This window comes from Stegostoma tigrinum, chromosome 9 (genome assembly GCF_030684315.1).
Source record: "Stegostoma tigrinum isolate sSteTig4 chromosome 9, sSteTig4.hap1, whole genome shotgun sequence".
Classification (NCBI taxonomy): Eukaryota; Metazoa; Chordata; class Chondrichthyes; order Orectolobiformes; family Stegostomatidae; genus Stegostoma; species Stegostoma tigrinum.
The window spans coordinates 79,069,185-79,087,514 of NC_081362.1; the positions used below are offsets into that span (position 1 = coordinate 79,069,185).

An 18,330-nucleotide genomic window follows, 5' to 3' on the forward strand; every position below is an offset into this window, starting at 1 on the left:
AAAGATGTGCACAAAGGAAATCCAGACCAGAGTGGTGCAACTGAAATAAAATAACAGAGATAATGGGAACTGCAGATGCTGGAGACTCCAAGATAACAAAATGTGAGGCTGGATGAACACAGCAGGCCAAGCAGCATCTCAGGAGCACAAAAGCTGACGTTTCGGGCCGAGACCCTTCATCAGAGAGGGGGATGGGGGGAGGGAACTGGAATAAATAGGGAGAGAGGGGGAGGCGGACCGAAGATGGAGAGTAAAGAAGATAGGTGGAGAGAGTGTAGGTGGGGAGGTAGGGAGGGGATAGGTCAGTCCAGGGAAGACGGACAGGTCAAGGAGGTGGGATGAGGTTAGTAGGTAGCGGGGGGTGCGGCTTGGGGTGGGAGGAAGGGATGGGTGAGAGGAAGAACCGGTTAGGGAGGCAGAGACAGGTTGGACTGGTTTTGGGATGCAGTGGGTGGGGGGGAAGAGCTGGGCTGGTTGTGTGGTGCAGTGGGGGGAGGGGACGAACTGGGCTGGTTGAGGGATGCAGTAGGGGAAGGGGAGATTTTGAAACTGGTGAAGTCCACATTGATACCATATGGCTGCAGGGTTCCCAGGCGGAATATGAGTTGCTGTTCCTGCAACCTTCGGGTGGCATCATTGTGGCAGTGCAGGAGGCCCATGATGGACATGTCATCAAGAGAATGGGAGGGGGAGTGGAAATGGTTTGCGACTGGGAGGTGCAGTTGTTTTTTGCGAACTGAGTGGAGGTGTTCTGCAAAGCGGTCCCCAAGCCTCCGCTTGGTTTCCCCAATGTAGAGGAAGCCGCACCGGGTACAGTGGATGCAGTATACCACATTGGCAGATGTGCAGGTGAACCTCTGCTTGATGTGGAATGTCATCTTGGGGCCTGGGATGGGGGTGAGGGAGGAGGTGTGGGGACAAGTGTAGCATTTCCTGCGGTTGCAGGGGAAGGTGCCGGGTGTGGTGGGGTTGGAGGGCAGTGTGGAGCGAACAAGGGAGTCACGGAGAGAGTGGTCTCTCCGGAAAGCAGACAGGGGAGGGGATGGAAAAATGTCTTGGGTGGTGGGGTCGGATTGTAAATGGCGGAAGTGTCGGAGGATAATGCGTTGTATCCGGAAGTTGGTAGGGTGGTGTGTGAGAACGAGGGGGATCCTCTTGGGGCGGTTGTGGCGGGGGCGGGGTGTGAGGGATGTGTCGCGGGAAATGCGGGAGACGCGGTCAAGGGCGTTCTCGATCACCGTGGGGGGAAAGTTGCGGTCCTTAAAGAACTTGGACATCTGGGATGTGCGGGAGTGGAATGTCTTGTCGTGGGAGCAGATGCGGCGGAGGCGGAGGAATTGGGAATAGGGGATGGAATTTTTGCAGGAGGGTGGGTGGGAGGAGGTGTATTCTAGGTAGCTGTGGGAGTCGGTGGGCTTGAAATGGACATCAGTTACAAGCTGGTTGCCTGAGATGGAGACTGAGAGGTCCAGGAAGGTGAGGGATGTGCTGGAGATGGCCCAGGTGAACTGAAGGTTGGGGTGGAAGGTATTGGTGAAGTGGACGAACTGTTCGAGCTCCTCTGGGGAGCAAGAGGCGGCGCCGATACAGTCATCAATGTACCGGAGGAAGAGGTGGGGTTTGGGGCCTGTATAGGTGCGGAAGAGGGACTGTTCCACGTAACCTACAAAGAGGCAGGCATAGCTGGGGCCCATGCGGGTGCCCATGGCCACCCCCTTAGTCTGTAGGAAGTGGGAGGAGTCAAAAGAGAAGTTGTTGAGTGTGAGGACGAGTTCAGCTAGGCGGATGAGAGTGTCGGTGGAGGGGGACTGGTCGGGCCTGCGGGACAGGAAGAAGCGGAGGGCCTTGAGGCCATCTCCATGCGGAATGCAGGTGTACAGGGACTGGATGTCCATGGTGAATATGAGGTGTTGCGGGCCAGGGAATTGGAAGTCCTGGAGGAGGTGGAGGGCGTGGGTGGTGTCACGGACGTAGGTGGGGAGTTCCTGGACCAAAGGGGAGAAAATGGAGTCCAGATAGGTGGAGATGAGTTCGGTGGGGCAGGAGCAGGCTGAGACGATGGGTCGACCAGGGCAGGCAGGTTTGTGGATTTTGGGAAGGAGACAGAAACGGGCCGTGCGGGGTTGGGGAACAATGAGGTTGGAGGCTGTGGGTGGGAGGTCCTCTGAGGTGATGAGGTCGTGAATGGTGTTGGAGATGATGGTTTGGTGCTCGGGTGTGGGGTCATGATCGAGGAGGCGGTAGGAGGTGGTGTCGGAGAGTTGGCGTCTGGCCTCGGCGATGTAGAGGTCAGTGCGCCATACTACCACTGCGCCACCCTTGTCTGCGAGTTTGATGGTGAGGTTGAGGTTGGAGCGGAGGGCTGCCCGTTCTGCGGGGGAGAGGTTGGAGTGGGTGAGAGGGGTGGAGAGGTTGAGGCGGTTGATGTCTCGACGGCAGTTGGAGATGAAGAGGTCGAGGGAGGGTAGGAGGCCTGGGGGTGGTGTCCAGGAGGAGGACTTGTGTTGGAAGCGGGTGAAGGGGTCAGTGGAAGGAGGGTTGGGTTCCCGGTTGAAGAAGTAGGCATGGAGGCGAAGACGGCGGAAAAACTGCTCTATGTCCGACCGTGACTGGTATTCGTTGATGTGTGGTTGTAGGGGGACAAAGGTGAGCCCCTTGCTAAGGACTGACCGTTCGTCCTCAGTCAGTGGGAGGTCTGGGGGGATGGTGAAGATGCGGCAGGCCTCAGTGTGGCTGTCTCCTCTGGGGTTGCAGGCTGTGGAGGTTGTGGGCGGAGCGATGAGGTCGTCGGCCGTGGGCGGGGTTCCGTCGGCCGTGGGCGGGGTTGCCCACTCTCTCCGTGACTCCCTTGTTCGCTCCACACTGCCCTCCAACCCCACCACACCCGGCACCTTCCCCTGCAACCGCAGGAAATGCTACACTTGTCCCCACACCTCCTCCCTCACCCCCATCCCAGGCCCCAAGATGACATTCCACATCAAGCAGAGGTTCACCTGCACATCTGCCAATGTGGTATACTGCATCCACTGTACCCGGTGCGGCTTCCTCTACATTGGGGAAACCAAGCGGAGGCTTGGGGACCGCTTTGCAGAACACCTCCGCTCAGTTCGCAAAAAACAACTGCACCTCCCAGTCGCAAACCATTTCCACTCCCCCTCCCATTCTCTTGATGACATGTCCATCATGGGCCTCCTGCACTGCCACAATGATGCCACCCGAAGGTTGCAGGAACAGCAACTCATATTCCGCCTGGGAACCCTGCAGCCATATGGTATCAATGTGGACTTCACCAGTTTCAAAATCTCCCCTTCCCCTACTGCATCCCTCAACCAGCCCAGTTCGTCCCCTCCCCCCACTGCACCACACAACCAGCCCAGCTCTTCCCCCCCACCCACTGCATCCCAAAACCAGTCCAACCTGTCTCTGCCTCCCTAACCGGTTCTTCCTCTCACCCATCCCTTCCTCCCACCCCAAGCCGCACCCCCCGCTACCTACTAACCTCATCCCACCTCCTTGACCTGTCCGTCTTCCCTGGACTGACCTATCCCCTCCCTACCTCCCCACCTACACTCTCTCCACCTATCTTCTTTACTCTCCATCTTCAGTCCACCTCCCCCTCTCTCCCTATTTATTCCAGTTCCCTCCCCCCATCCCCCTCTCTGATGAAGGGTCTAGGCCCGAAACGTCAGCTTTTGTGCTCCTGAGATGCTGCTTGGCCTGCTGTGTTCATCCAGCCTCACATTTTGTTATCTTGAAATAAAATAACAGCTTTTTCTGAAGAAGGGTCTAGGCCTGAAACGTCAGCTTTTGTGCTCCTAAAAATGCTGCTTGGCCTGCTGTGTTCATCCAGCTCCACACTTTGTTATCTCGGATTCTCCAGCATCTGCAGTTCCCATTATCTCTAAAATAACAGCTGTGCAGCTTACAGTGTGTTTCAAGACTCTCCACTGAAGCAACATAAGGATTATGAGGATATTGCGCCAATATTGAAAAAATATAAAATGTTGAACTAGGTAAACTAATCTTACATTTGTATAGCCTTCAAAACTTGTTTTTCCAGAGAAGTATTCAATAATAGACAACAATGGAACACACAAGATAAGTGACGGCGATCTCTGATTGCCTACCTACTGCCACTCGGGGCCGCCGGTTCAGATCCACTTTGCTCTCTGCTTTCAACAACGAAGTCAGCACAGTCTCTAAACGCGAGTCCAGCTCATTGCCCACTTGCTGCCGGTACCAGTAAGCCGCAAAAACGGCGAAGAAGGAAAAGGCAACACTGCATTTCAGTCCGTGACCCATCGCGAACCTACGTTCAGCGGGAACGACAAAGCCCAACCTGCGCTCCGCAGGTAAATCCAGAGGGCGAGGGTCTAAGGGTCACCAAGGCAACAGAACCCGTGCTCGCGAGACACGGTTTCACCACCGAACCTTCACTGGGATCACCCAGGAAACGGCCACGTAACACCGTTCAAATCTTAACTGTTTCACAGGACCCCCAAAAGTCGAACACCATTAACCGGTAAGAAATTCTGGTCGGTTCAGAGCTAGTATGTACGTATCGAGGTTTTGCCTCGAAATATGGCCGCCCTTGTCTAATTATCTGATTGACGTGGACATTTTCCAATGAGATAACAAGGTATAGAGCTGCATGAACACAGCAGGCTAAGCAATATCTCTCTGATACAATTTTCCAATGAGAGCTTGGCAAGGGGCGGGTGTAACCTCTGGGCAGTTTATGTTGCCAGTTTTGAAGAAGGGTGATTGAGCTCGAAACGTTCGTTCTGTTTTCCCTTTTCCTTAATGCTGTCAGGCTTGCTGAGCTTCCCCGGCAGTTTGTTTTTGTTTGTTTCGTATCTTCCAGCATCCGCAGTTCTTTTTTTATTTTGATTGCTTGTGTCTCAGCAAGTTAGGGAGGCCTCGAGGGGAACGAACATGTTTTCACCTGAATAATAAGAGGACGTGGCGGTGAATGATTGACAGTTGTTCGGAGCCTGTTCCTGGGAGACGTATAATTGTTTAGATCCACCCTGCAGTTTCAAACAAGATGTAGCGGGAGGAGCTGTAAGTGTTTCCACGTTGAATGATTTGACGTGTTCGTTCGATGTGGTGAGGGATAGATTTAATTTAGAATCAAGACGATCGGAAAACCTTTCGGCTCTATCAATTATAATTTAAGGAATGCAGAATAGTTCTGAGCTGAGATAGTAGGAACTGTAGATGCTAGAGAATCTGAGATAACAAGGTGTAGAGCTGGATGAACACAGCAGGCCAAGCAGCATCATAGGAGCAGGAAGGCTGATGTTTCGGGCCTTGACCCTTCTTTGGTTCTGAACTGAGCTCGACGTATCTATTCTGATTTGGAAAGGAGCAATTCACCTCAATCCACTATTCTTTTTCGCCCTACGCTCACTCCCATCTTCATCCTAATCCTGTATGCCATTCTATTTCAAGTAAGTGATCAAACAATCAGAACATTGACCAGAATACTCCGTTGATCATAAAATTGGAAGAGATTAACGAGATAGAGCTATAGAATCTCCAGAGGATGGAAAGGCAAAAGATTACAAACAATGAAACCAACTCCAATCATCTCTGTCTTTCACACTATGCTACTTCTGAGACATACATTGAGAATTGGTATTTTGCAATTTTTTTCCACACTGTGGCCAAAGTTTGAAATTTCTTGTAAACCCTAGGTAAAAATGTGTATGGGGGGCAGGTAGCGGTGGAAGTTCGAGTGCTCAGAGATAATGGGAACCGCAGATGTTGGAGAATCCAAGATAACAAAGTGTGAAGTTGGATGAACACAGCAGGCCAAGCAGCATCTCAGGAGCACAAAAGCTGACATTTCAGGCCTAGACCCTTCTTCAGAGAGGGAGATGGGGAGAGGGTTCTGAAATAAATAGGGAGAGAGCGGGAGGCGGACCGAAGATGCATAGAAGAGAAGCTAGGTGGAGGGGATAGGTCAGCAAGTTTTGAGAAGATTTGTAGCCCAGGTTGAGGTTCTGGATGTGAGTTTGCTCACTGAGCTGGAAGGTTAGTTTTCAGACGTTTCGTCACTTTTTTTTATTTGAAAAAATATACTTTATTCATAAGATGTACAAAAAATAAAATATTTATACACCTACCCAGTCATGCAAGCCACTCCGGGTTACCCAGGGGGTACGTACACCAACTAAAGGAAAAAAAAAGAAAAAAAACAAAGCATAGAAAATACCCCGGCAGTCATCACCCCGCACAGTCCCAGTTGGCCCCCTGACCAGTTGGGGAAGGCGCCAGCTGGGCCCAGTTACCAGATAGCGCCCTTTTTTCTATTCTGGACGAGGGGTTTCATATCGTGGTCTTTCCCCACCGCGCCTTGGCGGCGGCTGCCCCATGCTTTAGTGCGTCGCTCAACATGTAGTCCTGGACCATGGAGTGCGCCAGTCTGCAACATTCGGTCGGGGTCAGTTCTTTCTGCTGGCAGACCAGCAAGTTGCGGGCAGACCAAAGAACGTCTTTCACCGCATTGATGGTCCTCCAGGCGCAGTTGACGTTGGTCTTGGTGTGCGTCCCGGGAAACAGCCCGTAGAGCACGGAGTCCCGCGTCACGGAGCTGCTCGGGACGAATCTCGACAAATACCACTGCATCCCCCTCCAGACCTCCTGCGCATAGGCACACCCCAGAAGGAGATGATCGACAGTCTCGTCCCCACTGCAGGCGCCTCGAGGGCAGCGTGTGGTGGCACAGAGATTCTGGGCATGCATAAAGGATCTCACTGGCAGAGCCCCTGTCACCGCCAGCCAAGCAATGTCCTTGTGCTTGTTTGAAAGTTCTGGTGATGAGGCATTCTGCCAAACGACTTTGGCAGTCTGTGTGGGAAACCACACGACGGGATCCACCCTCTGCTTTTTCTGACCACTGCCTGACGGCCTTGTGGTCAAAGGTGTTTCCTTTCAAAAATTTCTCCATGAAGGACAGGTGGTACAGGACGGTCCAACTACTCGGAGTGTTCCGCAGCAACAAGGCCAGGCCCATCCTTCGCAACACCGGGGACAGGTAGAACCTCAGTAAGTAGTGACACTTGGTGTTTGCGTACTGAGGATCTACGCACAGCTTGATGCAGCCACACACAAAGGTAGCCGTCAGGGCGAGGGTGGCGTTCGGTATGCCCTTCCCCCCTCCATTTTCCAGGTCTTTGTACATGGTGTCCCTACGGACCCGGTCCATCCTCAACCCCCAAATGAAGTGGAAGATGGCCTGGGTGACCGCAGTGGCGCAGGTCCAGGGAATAGGCCAGGCCTGCACCACATACAACAGTACCGAAAGCCCCTCGCACCTGACAACCAGGTTCCTATCTGTGATGGAGAGGGACCGGAGCGTCCACCTGCCCAGCTTCTGCTTCAATTTGGTGATACACTCCTCCCAAGTCTTAGTGCACGCCCCAGCTCCTCCAAACCAAACACCCAGCACCTTCAGGTAGTCTGTCCTGACGGTGAAGGGGATGAAGGAGTAGTCGTCCCAGTTCCCGAAGAACATGACCTCGCTCTTAACCCTATTGACTTTGGCACCCAAGGCCAGTTCAAACTGGCTGCAGATGTCCAACAGTCTACTCACCGGCCGACGATCGGTGCAGAAGACGGCGACATCGTCCATGTACAGGGAGGTCTTGACCTGAAGACCTCCGCTGCCTGGGATAGTCACGCCCTTCAGGCTTACATCCTTCCTGATGGATGCGGTGAAGGGCTCCACACGGCACACGAACAAGGCAGGAGAGAGAGGGCAGCCCTGCCTGACTCCAGATCTGACGGGAAAACTGTCCGATTCCCACCCATTGATCAAGACTGCACTAACGATGTTGGTGTAGAGCAGCCAGATCCAATTGCGGATGCCCTCCCCGAACCCCAATTTGGAGAGGACGTCCCTCATGTAAGCATGAGAGACACTGTCGAAGGCCTTCTCCTGCTCCAGGCTGATGAGGCAGGTGTCCACCTGCCAGTCCTGCACGTAGGCGATCGTATCCCTGATGAGCGCGAGGCTCTCAGCGATCTTCCTGCCCGGCACAGCACAGGTTTGGTCAGGGTGAATCAAGGACTCTAGGACAGACCTGACCCGGTTGGCTATGACCTTGGCCAGGATTTTGTAGTCCACGTTCAATAGTGAAATGGGACGCCAATTCTTAATTTCTTCCCTCTCCCCCTTCCTCTTGTAAACAAGGGTGATGATGCCCTTCCTCATGGACTTGCACATTTCCCCTGCCCGAAGCGCACTATCGTACACCTCCAGCAGGTCCTGGCCGACCAGGTCCCACAGAGCGGAATAGAGCTCGACCGGTAAGCCGTCGCTCCCGGGAGTCCTATTCCTCTCCAAGGACTTGAGGGCTCTGGTGAGCTCGTCCAGGGATATCGGCCGGTCCAGCCACTCCCTCGTGCCGTCGTCTAAGACCTCAGTGATAGACGACAGGAACGACTCGGAGGCCGTGCTGTCCGTGGGCTTCGTGTCGTACAGTCCGGCATAGAAGGATCTGCTGATCCTCAAAATGTCGGGCCGAGACGACGTCACCAAGCCGTCGTCCTCCTTCAGCAGGCTAAGCACAGAGCTCTCTTTGTGCACCTTCTGAAAGAAGAAACGCGAGCACGTCTCGTCCTGCTCCACGGAGCGGACCCTGGACCGGAAGATTATCTTGGAGGCCTCCGCGGTGAAGAGCGAGGCTTGCTGGCCCCTCACCTCGCAGAGGTCCTCCATGACATCGACCCCCATCAACTGCAGAAGGAGCAGGTTCTGCACCCTTTTCTGGAGTCGCGACAGCTTTCCCTGCCTCTCTCTGGCCTTCCGAACACCCTTGAGGACAAAGAACCTCTTGATGTTCTCCTTCACCGTCTCCCACCAGTCGCCCGGAGACTCAAAGAGGGATTTCACGGTTCTCCAACCGGCGTACTCCCTCTTACGGTCCTCGATGTTCTCTGGGGTCAACAGAGTCTTGTTGAGCTTCCACGTCTCCTTGCCAGCCTGCTGGTCGTCCTGTAAGTGACAGTCGGCCAGCAGGAGGCAGTGGTCAGAGAAGAACCCCGGCTCGATGCCAGTGGACCTGACCGAGAACGCCCGTGACACAAACAGGAAGTCTATCCTTGAGCGAATAGACCCGTCTGGCTGCGACCAGATGTACCTCCGCTGCACTCCGTCTGCAGGGGCACTGAAGACGTCGAGCAGCTTGGCGTCCTTCACCATGCCCATCAGGAATCTGGATGTGACGTCCAGTTGATTCCCCCCACCCGCTGTCCCCACGCCGGATCTTCCATCTGCATCGATGATACAATTGAAGTCTCCACCTAGGATGACCAGCCTGGACGTAGCCAGCAGGGGTGGAAGCCGCTGCAGGACGGCCAACCGCTCACTCCGTACCGCTGGGGCGTACACGTTGATCAGCCTCAGGGGAGCGTTCCTGTAGGTGACGTCAGCCACTAGGAGGCGACCCCCCCACCAACTCCTGAACTTGAGAGATGGTGAGGTTGCGCCCCCGCAGCAGAATAGCCAGGCCCGAGGAGCGACAGTCGTTACCCCTGACCAGATCGAAGGCCCACAGGTCCAGGCGCCGGACCATTTCCCATACCTGCTGAGGTGCAGTATCCCACACTCCCACGATGGAGTTCGGTTGGAATGCCATGCTTCTAGGAATTCTCGTGCATGTCTCTGCTTGGCTTGTCCTAGGATGGATGTGTTGTCCCAAACAAAGTGGTGTCCTTCCTTATCTGTATGTAAGGATACGAGTGATAGTGGGTCATGTCGTTTTGTGGCTAGTTGATGTTCATGTATCCTGGTGGCTAGCTTTCTGCCTGTTTGTCCAATGTGGTGTTTGTCACAGTTCTTGCAACGTATTTTGTAGATGATGTTCGTTTTGCTTGTTGTCTGTATCGGGTCTTTTAAGTTCATTAGCTGCTGTTTTAGTGTGTTGGTGTGTTTGTGGGCTACCCTGATGCCAAGAGGTCTGAGTAGTCTGGCAGTCATTTCGGAAATGTCTTTGATGTAGGCATAACATTCACAAAAGAGGAGGAAAACAACAACAAACTGCCATTCCTAGATGTCACAGTAGAGCGAACAGCCAATGGGGAACTTCAAACCAGCGTCTACAGGAAAACAACACATACGGACCAAATACTGAACTACAGGAGCAACCATCCCAACACCCACAAACGAAGCTGCATTAGAACATTATTCCAACGAGCCACCACACACTGCAGCACAGAGGAACTAGGCAGAGCAGAAGAAAATCACCTATACAGCGTATTCAAAAAGAATGGGTACCCTATGAACACAGTCCGCCGATTCCTCAGCAACAAACCCAAACAAACAGACAAAACGGGCTCAGAAACCATAACCACTCTCCCCTACAGCAAAGACATTTCCGAAATGACTGCCAGACTACTCGGACCTCTTGGCATCAGGATAGCCCACAAACACACCAACATACTAAAACAGCAGCCAATGAACTTAAAAGACCCTATACAGACAACAAACAAAACAAACGTCATCTACAAAATACGTTGCAAGAACTGTGACAAAAACCACATTGGACAAACAGGCAGAAAGCTAGCCACCAGGATACATGAACATCAACTAGCCACAAAACGACATGACCCACTATCACTCGTATCCTTACATACAGATGAGGAAGGACACCACTTTGATTGGGACAACACATCCATCCTAGGACAAGCCAAACAGAGACACGCACGAGAATTCCTAGAAGCATGGCATTCCAACCGAACTCCATCGACAAACACACTGGCTCCAAATCAATCTACCATCCCCTGAGAAAAAAACAGGAAATGACATCACCAACCCAAGGAAACCTAACCAGATAAATAGAAAGCGTGACATAACACCAGTGCTTCGTCGGAGGCTCATTGATGATGTTATCTAGAATGGTGACGAAACGGCTGAAAACTAACCTTCCAGCTCAGCGAGCAAACTCACATCCAGAGGGGATAGGTCAGTCTGGGGAGGACAGACAGGTCAAGGAGGCGGGATGAGGTTAGAAGGTAGGAAATGGAGGTGCGGCTTGAGGTGGGAGGAGGGGATAAGTGAGAGGAAGAACAGGTTAGGGAGGCGGGGACGGGCTGGGCTGGTTTTGAGATCCAGTGGCGGAGGGGGAGATTTTGAAGCTTGTGAAGTCCACATTGATATCATTGGGCTGCAGGGTTCCCAAGCGGAATATGAGTTGCTGTTCCTGCAACCTTCGGGTGGCATCATTGTGGCACTGCAGGAGGCCCATGGCGGACATGTCGTCTAAGGAATGGGAGGGTGAGTTAAAATGGTTCACGACTGGGAGGTGCAGTTGTTTATTGCCAACCGAGCAGAGGTGTTCTGCAAAGCGGTCCCCCCCACCTCTTCCTCTGTTACATTGATGACTGTATCGGCGCCGCCTCTTCCTCCCAAGAGGAGCTCAAACAGTTCATCCACTTCACCAACACCTTCCACCCCAACCTCAAGTTCACCTGGGCCATCTCCAACACATCCCTCACCTTCCTGGACCTCTCTGTCTCCATCTCAGGCAACCATCTAGAAATTTCAAGCCCACCGACTCCCACAGCTACCTAGAATACACCTCCTCCCACCCAACCCCTGCAAAAATTCCATCCCCTATTCCCAATTCCTTCGCCTCCGCCGCATCTGCTCCCAGGATGAGGTATTCCACTCCCGCACATCCCAGATGGCCACATTCTTCAAGGACCGCAACTTCCTCCCCGCAGTGGTCGAGAACGCCCTTGACCTTGTCTCCCACATTTCCCGCAACACATCCCTCACACCCTGCCCCTGCCATAACCGGCCTAAGAGAATCCCCCTCATCCTCACATACCACCCCACCAGCCTCCGGATACAACGCATCATCCTCCAACACTTGCACCATCTACAATCCAACCCCACCACCCAAGATATTATTCCATCCCCACCTGCGTCTGCCTTCGGGAGAGACCACTCTTTCCGTGACTCCCTTGTCCGATCCACACTTCCCTCCAACCCCACCACACCCGGCACCTTCCCTTGCAACCGCAGGAAGTGCTACACTTGCCCCCACACTACCTCCCTCACCCCCATCCCAGGCCCCAAGATGACTTTCCATATTAAGCAGGTGTTCACCTGCACATCTGCCGATGTAGTATACTGTATCCACTGTACCTGGTGTGGCTTCCTCTCCACCTCAAGCCACACCTCCATTTCCCACCTACTAACCTCATCCCGCCTCCTTGACCTGTCCGTCCTCCCCAGACTGACCTATCCCCTCCCCACCTCTCCACCTCTCCTCTCCTCTCCACCTATCTTCTCTATCCGTCTTCGCTCCGCCTTCCCCTCTCCCTATTTATTTCAGATCCCTCTCCCGATCCCCCTCTCTGATGAAGGGTCTAGGCCTGAAACGTCAGCTTTTGTGATCCTGAGATCCTGCTTGGCCTGCTGTGTTCATCCAGCTTCACACTTTGTTATCTTGAAGTTCCAGCGTGTGTCTTGTTGCGCTTGAGTTCATGACCTAAAATTTCCACGTTTTTTCAATTCACCCACACCCACTATAGGAAATCCTTGGCATCTTATTAGATGACAAATTGAGTTTCAATTCCTGTTTCTTGACCTGCAGAAGACCATTACTTTTCCATTTGCATCACCTGTTTGTACCCCTATCTCTACTGTTTCTCATTGCCACTAAAATGTTAATTCGCACCTTTTTGATTCCAGATTTGATTACTCCAAATTTCTCTCCTGCCTAACCTAACTCCAAATTGCAACTCATTCTGGGAATTTTTTACTCTTACATTTGACAACTTTAATTGACTTCCGATCAACTAGTACACACATTTTTTTTACAAAAGCAATGCTTATCTTTGCCCATGTCCCTTCAGTGCCTTGCTCATTCTGTTACCTCTTCTGGCACTGAAGTTCTTCCAAGTATGGTAACATCCTATTGATTTGCAGTCCACACCTGCCAACCAAATGGAATGATTTCTTTTCACCCTTCTCACTCGCTCCTGCAGTGTGGCTTCCCTTTTAGAATAAATTGAGTGTGGAAAGAAAACCTTGAATACTGTTAGTGTAGCAGTTTTCTAAAGCCTGTTTCCCTTTCAGAGTACAGTGTGATCGGCAAACTTGTATCTGGGTAGAAATGCTGAATTAATATCTTCCAAACCTCTAACTCCATTTTATATTAAAATTAAATCGTTTAAAGTGTAGCCATTAATAAAATCTGATCTTCCTAACACTTCCCTGTAAAGCTTGTAGTGAGTATGACTTTGAACAGTGGTTTGACACCTCTGCTCTGTTTAACCTTTATTTGAAACAGCCCCAAAACATAATGGACTTGTAAGTTTTGTAAATTATTTGTAACATTTGTAGAAGAATGATTTGTCCAATTTGTCCACATTGCTGTGTATAAGGTGGCTGCTGTGTTTTTTTTTGTCTGCTAGCTGTAACTACTGTTATAACTGAGATGGGAGGTGTGCGCTGTCTTTCTCCAGTGCTACTGTCCACAAGTTACAACAGAAATATTATTAGTTTACCTACTACCTGATATGGCTAGTTACATGTCTCTCTAGATTTGATTAAAAAGTACTGTTAACCATTTCGTAATCCCCAGATTATTGATTTATTACTCCAAATAGATATTTTGTCTTGCATTCACAAGGATCGTGCCTACAAAACACCTCTATATAGGAGAAATAACCTTCATGTGCTGTATGAGAAGAGTGTTGATTATTTTGCAAGCGAACAGCCAGAGGGAGACACTATTTCATATGATCCACCAGTTGTTAAGAATATACAACCTATACATATGGTATCACACTGATACTGAAATTTGCATACTGAATCACTCATTTGAATGACAATCTTTTTGGCTAATCTTAAATTGACTTTCAAATGTTCACAACAAGCAACATACTGACTGTACCAAACTGACCCATCTAGCTCATGCTAGCAAAACACAAAGCAATATAAAACATTAAATCTGATTGTGCTAAGAATCATGCTGACACTCACTTTAAAATTCAGTTGGGATTGCAGTGTGACATTCTTGCATATATTTGAAGCTGCACATATAAATGCCCAAACTCAGTTCATGGAATCCCTTACAGTATGGAAGCAGGCCATTTGGCCATTGATTCCACTTAGCCTGCACATTATGAGCGATTTAGCATGGCCAAGCCACCTAACCTGCACATCTTTGTACTGTGGGAGGAAACCCACACAGGCATGAGGAGAATGTACGGACTCCACACAGAAAGTGACCCAAGGGTGGAATCAAATCCAGGACCCTGATACTGTGAGGCAACAGTGCTAATTGCTAGACTACTGTGCCATGCTGTTCTTTGACACCTCAGACAGGAACAAAACACATACAAGTTTGTATCAGAGATAATGGGAGCTGCAGATGCTGGAGAATCCAAGATAATAAAACGTGAGGCTGGATGAACACAGCAGGCCAAGCAGCATCTCAGGAGCACAAAAGCTGACATTTCGGGCCTAGACCCTTCATCAGAGAGGGGGATGGGGTGAGGGTTCTGGAATAAATAGGGAGAGAGGGGGAGGCGGACCGAAGATGGAGAGAAAAGAAGATAGGTGGAGAGAGTATAGGTGGGGAGGTAGGGAGGGGATAGGTCAGTCCAGGGAAGACGGACAGGTCAAGGAGGTGGGATGAGGTTAGTAGGTAGCATACAAGTTTGTCATCTGTTTTGAGTTGAAACTGGGCATTCTCTGGTAAATTTCTGAGAGCAGTGTCCTCAGAAATCAGTCAACTTGCTTGGATTTAAATTTAATCAAAACTGACAGCCATCAACTAACTGCTGCCGTGGAGAATATAATGCCTCTCTTACGTTACTATAAGGGGAAAATTACGTTTTCGTACTTATGCAAGATGAAAAGTTTCAATCAAATGTCTTTTCAGCAATATTGAGCTACTAATGACCAAATGATTATTGATTTAATTATAGAAAGAAAACAATTCTACATCTTCTCAAAAAAAAGTTGTTTGTAATTTGAAAAGATACATTTTTACCCCTCTAAATAACTCAGCACACATACGCACAAGGCAAAGATAAAGATTTTTGAACAATATGTCATAGTCAATGAAAGCAAAACAGATTACATTTGAGATGTTCAAGGTGACTCTGGCCTGATATTCTGGTGCACAAATGTGTCATAGAATGCATGCAGTTGTCCCTGGGGATACTTTCAGAAGCAGTTTGGCAACTTTCTAACGTCAAAGCTGCTGGACAGACCAGACCGACAAGTGTTCTCTTCAAGGAACAGCGAGAAGGCTGTGAACGTGTCTTCCTTCACAGGCTAATCACCAATGACGAAGCAATATGCAAAAACACACTTTGCAGCCTGACAAGTTGTAAACCCAGCAGGAGGTGTCCAGTAAATAAGCAATCATTGTGAGATACGTGACTACCAAACATGCTGTTTTGTAAAAATGTGTATATCCTGTTGTTTATCCCTTTTATAAAATAGAAGTCTTAGTATCAACAATTCTTCAAATTTCAAGTTCATAAAAATGACTGCATTTGAAGCATTCATGACACCACACTTCAAATATGACTTGGATGTACTAACAAAGATTTATAGCTCAGGTTGTGGGTGAGTTTGTTGACTTGCTCGCCAAGCTGGCTTATTTTCATTCAGATGTTTCGTCACCAAGGTGGGTAATATCATCAGTGAGGCCTTTGATGAAACAATGTTGTTCTACTTCGCTTGGAATTTACACTGTTCAGTCCATTAGGGTGAGTAGTGTCATTTCCGGTTTTGTTTTGTATGGGTTTGTGTACGGGGTCTAATTTGCATTACGGGTTGAGAACCATGCCTCCTAGGAATTCCCGTGCGTGCCTGTGTTTGGCCTGGCTACTATAGTTACGTTGTACCGGTTAAACTGATGGTCCTCATTGTCCGAGTGTACTGATATTAAGGAAAGTTCACTGTGTCCATAAGACCATAAGACATAGGAGTGGAAGTAAGGCCTTTCGGCCCATCAAGTCCACTCCGCCATTTAAATCATGGCTGATGGGCATTTCAACTCCACTTTCCTGTACTCTCCCCGTAGCCCTTGATTCCTTCTGAGATCAAGAATTTGTCGATCTCTGCCTTGAAGGCATCCAACGTCCCGGCCTCCACTGCACTCCATGGCAATGAATTCCACAAGCCCACCACTCTCTGGCTGAAGAAATGTTGTCTCATTTCAGTTTTAAATTTACCCCCTCTAATTTTAAGGCTGTGCCCACAGGTCCTAGCCTCCCCGCCTAACGGAAATAACTTCCTAGCGTCCACCCCTTCTAAACCATACATTATCTTGTAAGTTTCTATTAGATCTCTCCTCAACCTTCTAAACTCTAATGAGTACAATTCCAGGGTCCTTAGCCGTTCATCATACACTAAACCTACCATTCCAGGGATAATCCATGTGAATCTCCGCTGGACATGCTCCAGGGCTAGTATGTCCTTCCTGAGGTGTGGGTCCCAAAATTGGACACAGTATTCTAAATGGGGCCTAACTAGAGCCTTATAAAGCCTCAGAAGCACATCGCTGCTTTTATGTTCCAACCCTCTTGAGATAAACAACAACATTACATTTGCTTCCTTAATTACGGACTCTACCTGCAAGTTAACCTTTAGAGAATCCTGGACCAACACTCCCAGATCCCTTTGTACTTCTGCTTTGCGAATTTTCTCACCATTTAGAAAATAGTCCATGCCTGTATTCTTGTTTTCAAAGTGCAAAACCTCACATTTACTCACATTGAATTTCATCAGCCATTTCCTGGACCACTCTCCTAAACTTTCTAAATCTTTCTGCAGCTTCCCCACCTCTTCAGTACTACCTGCCTGTCCACCTATCTTTGTAACATCGGCAAATTTCACCAGAATGCCCCCAGTCCTTTCATCCAGATCATTAATGTATAAGGTGAATAGCTGCGGCCCCAACACTGAACCCTGCGGGACATCACTCGTCACCAGTTGCCATTCCGAAAAAGAGCCTTTTATTCCAACTCTCTGCCTTCTGTCAGACAGCCAAAGCTCAATCCAAGCCAGTAGCTCACCTCGAACACCATGGGCCCTCACCTTGCTCAGCAGCCTCCCGTGAGGCACCGTATCAAAGGCCTTTTGGAAGTCTAGATAGATAACATCTATTGGGTTTCCCTGGTCGAACATACTTGTTAACTCTTCAAAGAATTCTAACAGGTTTGTCAGGCACGACCTCCTCTTACTAAATCCATGCTGACTTGTTCTAATCTGACACTGCACTTCCAGGAATTTAGAAATCCCATCCTTGACAATGGATTCTAGAATTTTACCAACTACCGAGGTTAGGCTAATCGGCCTACAATTTTCCATCTTTTGCCTTGACCCTTTCTTAAACAAGGGAGTCACAACAGCAATTTTCCAATTGTCTGGGACTTTCCCTGACTCCAGTGACTTTTGAAAGATCACGACCAAAGCCTCCACTATTTCCTCAGCCACCTCCCTCAGAACTCTAGGATGTAGCCCATCGGCGCCAGGAGATTTATCAATTTTTAGACCTTTTAGCTTTTCTACCACTTTCTCTTTTGTAATGCCTACCATGCTGAACTCTGCCCCCGGCTCTCCCCAATTGTTGGCGTACTACTCATGTCTTCCACTGTGAAGACTGGCACAAAGTACTTATTAAGTTCTTCAGCTATTTCCTTATCTCCCATCACTAGCCTTCCAGCATCAATTTGGAGTAGCCCAATATCTAGTTTTGCCTCTCGTTTGTTTCTTATGTATTGAAAGAAGCTTTTACTATCATATCTAATATTACTAGCTAGCCTACCCTCATATTTGATCCTCTCCTTCCTTATTGCTCTCTTTGTTATGCTCTGTTTGTTTTTGTAGCCTTCCCAATCTTCTGATTTCTCAGTGCTCTTGGCCACTTTATAGGCTGTCTCTTTTTCTTTGATATATTTCCTGACTTCCTTTGTCAGCCATGGCAGTCTAATCCCACCACGGATAATCGTTCTTTTATTTGGGATGAACCTCTGTACTGTGTCCTCAATTACACCCAGAAACTCCTGCCATTGTTGGTCTACTGTCTCCCCCGCCAGGCTCTGCTTCCAGTCGATTTTTGTCAATTCCTCTCTCATGCCCCTGTAATTACCTTTATTTAACTGTAATACCATTAGATCCGATTTTGCCTTCTCTCTTTCAAACTGCAGACTGAACTCTACCATATTATGATTGCTGCCTCCTAAGTGTTCCCTTACTTTAAGGTCTTTTATAAAGCCTGGCTCATTACATAGCACTAAGTCCAGAATAGCCTGCTCCCTTATGGGCTCCTTGTGTCGTTTTGCTAC

The 18,330-nt window shown here is 49.6% G+C and overlaps 2 protein-coding genes across 2 annotated transcripts in view; one reads left to right on the top strand and one right to left on the bottom strand.

The window, feature by feature from the left end:
* adpgk2 (ADP-dependent glucokinase 2) overlaps nucleotides 1-4,671 on the bottom strand; it is a 38,392-nt gene extending 33,721 nt beyond the window's left edge. The window contains exon 1 of the mRNA XM_048535967.2: nucleotides 4,128-4,671. Within this exon, the coding sequence (XP_048391924.1) occupies nucleotides 4,128-4,302 (175 nt within the window). The 5' untranslated portion in view covers nucleotides 4,303-4,671. The remainder of the gene's footprint in view (nucleotides 1-4,127) is intronic.
* The window catches only part of mocs3 (molybdenum cofactor synthesis 3), a 208,199-nt gene continuing 193,552 nt past the window's right edge, over nucleotides 3,684-18,330 (top strand). Inside the window, exon 1 of the mRNA XM_059648660.1 lies at nucleotides 3,684-4,522. The gene's annotated coding sequence lies outside the window, so the exon portion shown is untranslated. The remainder of the gene's footprint in view (nucleotides 4,523-18,330) is intronic.